Source organism: Nanorana parkeri, unplaced genomic scaffold (assembly GCF_000935625.1).
Source record: "Nanorana parkeri isolate BGI_ZX_2015 unplaced genomic scaffold, ASM93562v1 scaffold156, whole genome shotgun sequence".
NCBI classification, from domain to species: domain Eukaryota; kingdom Metazoa; phylum Chordata; class Amphibia; order Anura; family Dicroglossidae; genus Nanorana; species Nanorana parkeri.
In genome coordinates, this window is record NW_017306424.1 from 1,963,290 (window position 1) to 1,967,018 (window position 3,729).

At 40.9% G+C, this 3,729-nt stretch overlaps 1 protein-coding gene across 1 annotated transcript in view; it reads left to right on the forward strand.

Moving 5' to 3' along the window:
• Positions 1-3,729, forward strand: part of LOC108785342 (carbonic anhydrase-related protein 10-like) — a 341,295-nt gene that overhangs the window by 271,954 nt on the left and 65,612 nt on the right. The window contains exon 5 of the mRNA XM_018554392.1: positions 2,359-2,454. Coding sequence (XP_018409894.1) covers positions 2,359-2,454 — 96 coding nt within the window. The remainder of the gene's footprint in view (positions 1-2,358; positions 2,455-3,729) is intronic.

The window sequence follows — 3,729 nt, forward strand, 5'->3', positions numbered from 1 at the left end:
TTGTGGCGAGGGCATTCCCCACCCATTTGTGACATATATCTGTAGGACAGGAGTTGCACCTGCTGTAACTGATTGGGCCGGGTGGGGGGGTGTCGGTCACAGTGTCGGGTTCTGTCAAGCCCAGGCTCATCATTGGTTCTAACTAGGGATGTACCGATACTATTATCTATTATCGGTATTGGTGCCGATTCTATTCCCGATATCGGAACTTCCGGTATCAGGAAGCCGGGCGACGAGTCACTACCCTCTCCCCATTTTCCTGATTGTCCAGAAACTGGCTTCAAGCTTCCTCGTCACCTGGTGTCAAGGGAGTTGGAGCCGGCTTCACAGCCAATCAGGAAGCCGGGGGGGCGGGTAATGACTCGCCGCCCCAGCTTCCTGATTGGTCAGGAAGCTGGTCAATCAAGAAGTTGGGTAGTGAGTCATTACCTGCCCCCCGGATTCCTGATTGGCCAGAAAGGCGGCTCCATGCTTCCTCATCACCTTGTCATTACACGCCACCCGGCTTCCTTAATGGAACTTTCGGTATTGGTATTTGGTATCGGCAAGTATCCCTAGTTCTAACCCTTCCCCACCCTTTGGCACATGCCTAGTTCTAACCCTTCCCCACTCTGCTTGTTGTCTGTTTCTTCTGATTTTCCCATCACTTCCTATCCCTGTAACCACACAGAAAATGAGAGCAAGTCTGGGGAATGTTTCTACGTCTTTAGGCTTATCAGGATTATAAAATTACATTTTTAAACTTTAAGAAGTTCCCTGTAGAAGAAGGTTTTTTTTTTACTGTGTGTGTTGAAGCTAATTTTGGGCTTAAAAATCCTTAGTAATCATGCTTTATTAAGATAAGCATAAATGAAATTTACATTTCAGCACAAATCAAAAGATCATGTTATCATCTCAGCACAAACCAAAAGAACATGTAGCCATAAAACTGGTTATCACATAGTTGGGGGACATTTAATAGAGCTGGTTGCAAGATGAGGTCTACTCTCCCACTGAACTAAGTCTTACAAAAAAAAGTAAGGGACATTCAGTCACACATGCATCCGACTTTACTGCCCTGTAAAAAGCAATCCGTGATGGATCACTGTTCAGAAGGTTGTTGACAATACTGACGCATCCTAAATGCCTGATATTTTTTGTCGGTTTATTTTTTGGATCCCAAGGGGGATTATGCATTACAATACCATGCTGTATCTGCATTCCAAGCTGTTGACATGTGGTTGTGGCAAAGTCCCATTGGCTACAAAGGTTGCGTTTGGCAATCAAAGTAGCCAGTTTAGCAACTGGCACTGCCTGCCAAAGTGACATGCTGTATAACTTTTGCTGTGGCATGTGCACAAGGCTAAGTGGCCACTATTATAGTCAGGGGCAGTGAACACATGGATCAACTGCCTCTTTTTTCAGTGCCACTTGTCAAATGCAAACAATGTAGTCAATGGGACCGCACCACAACTACCTGCCCACCACTTGGCATGTGGTTGCAGTGCAGAATTGCACTGTAAAATCCCATTTGGGAAAAAATAAAAAATGAATGGCTTTTCAGGAGGTAGCAGTATTGCCTCCTGAATGCATGTGAACAGTCTGTCAACTGCACTATAAAAAGCGAACCACTGCAGATCGCATTTCAGAGGGTGGAAAAGTCAACCATCTGTGTAAATGAGGCCTAAGGGCTTTTTAAAAAGGAAGGTCCATTCTACAATAAATTACTTGGTAGACTCCAGCTACTTTGATTATTCTCAGGCTTTTAAAATCTATTCAGAAAGGAGATCTCCCCTGGGCCTTGCTGTGTCCCCCTCATTTCGCATATGAGACATGCTTTACTTTGGTTTATTATGCAAAGCAGTGGTGTGCTCTGGTCCACGCTGGATTCTCAATATATTCTGTACAAAGGCAATAATGGCATGGTAAATGCACAGTCAGTTATCACTAGTTTGCGTGAATCTCATGTACTAATGAATAGAAATGTAACCTTTATGTAAAGTCAATGAGTGCTGTACACTGGGGGTTTTTTCCCTGCTATTTTGGACTATATATTGTTTTATGCAAAGATCTGAAAACAATATATAGAAATCTATCTCTATTATATTTTACTGAAAGCATGTATAATATATTATAACCAGTATAATTCTGAAAAGTGTACATTGTTCTTCTAAAGTCTTATATTTCTCATGCTGGTTCAAATTTTACTGTTCTTCTTTCCTTTCCTTTCTTCTTTCCATATACCTATTAATTTGTGCTTGTCCATGCCTGATCTCTCTCATTCCTATTTATCCATCTTGTCTCTTTGTAACTATGACCTCTGACTTTCTGTCTTCTCTTTAGCTACTGACCTTGTGTGATACCACTCTCTTATTACAGGTACAGCTGATTCATTATAACCAGGATTTGTACAGTAATGTCAGCGAGGCATCCCGCAACCCCAATGGCCTGGCTATAATCTCTTTGTTCGTGAATGTGAGTTCTTGTGTTTTCATGCACTGCATTCAAGCTTTGGTCATTTTTTATAGTAAAAAGGAAGGATTTATTGTTCCAACTTTTACTACAAAGTTACAGTTTTGAGCTATGCATGATTATCTTTCCATGAAGATGTCAGTTACGATGTTTTATTTATTGTTTCAAAATGTATTTATGGTGTTCTTGAAGTCTATAATATATTATATGTACAGTATGTTTGCATAATATAAAGAACACTTATTGACTTGGTGGTCTATTTATAAACAATTTGAAGAGCCATTTGCCCTGCACATTTCTGTGAACATTTGTTCTGTGTGAATAGAGTAAAACAAGTCCCAGCATTGGTGTTACTGTCACAGTAAAAATAGCTCAAGTACCTTTTCAGCTTCAGTGATGTTTACTTAAATTGTAACCATATTAGTGCATTTTCACTAACACAGTTGAGTTCTGTCCATAATACTTTTTTTGTTTGCACTAATTGTTTAATTTTCAGGCAAGGCATATGGGTTGTTCTCTTCTTCCCAGTCAAAGTATTGCTTGGTCCAAGAAGAAAAGAACACCCTGAAATTAAACTGTTGGTGAAAAATAATATTGTATATATTGTATATAGCAGGGGTCTCAAACTTAATTCAATCGGGGGCCACTAGACAAATGTATTTCTCCCATGGTGGCCGCTTGCCAAATATCATACTTCAAAATTAAAGTTAACTATATCCGGTATGGAACTATGGACACCAATACACACACAATAAGGCCCTATTCACACCTGTAAGTTTAGGTGTAATTAGGGATTCCTGCGTCAGGAACTTGCGTTTTCCTGCAGCAAGAATCCCTAATCTGGCGTTTACAAGCAGCAGCTGTCACCCATTCAAGTTAGTGATCGGGTGACAGCAGCTGCATGTAAGCGCCTGCAGACCGCATGGTATGTGATATGATTACGTGTGGTGGGAAAACACTATCCCTGGACTCACAATCGATGCGTCCAGGGAGAGTGATTGATTCCTAACCAAATGTAATCATGTCACATACAGCAGCAGCTGTCACCTGATAATTAACTTGAATTAGTGACAGCTGCGGCTTGTAAACATCAGATTAGGCATTCCTGCTTCAAGTTCCTGACGCAGGAATCCCTAATTGCACCTAAACTTACAGGTGGGAATGAAGCCTTATAGGGCCCCCTATACACATAAAAAAATACTACCCCTGCACATATACAATAATACACATAAAAAAATACCCCCCCCCACATATAAAATAATACACCCCCCCATGCAC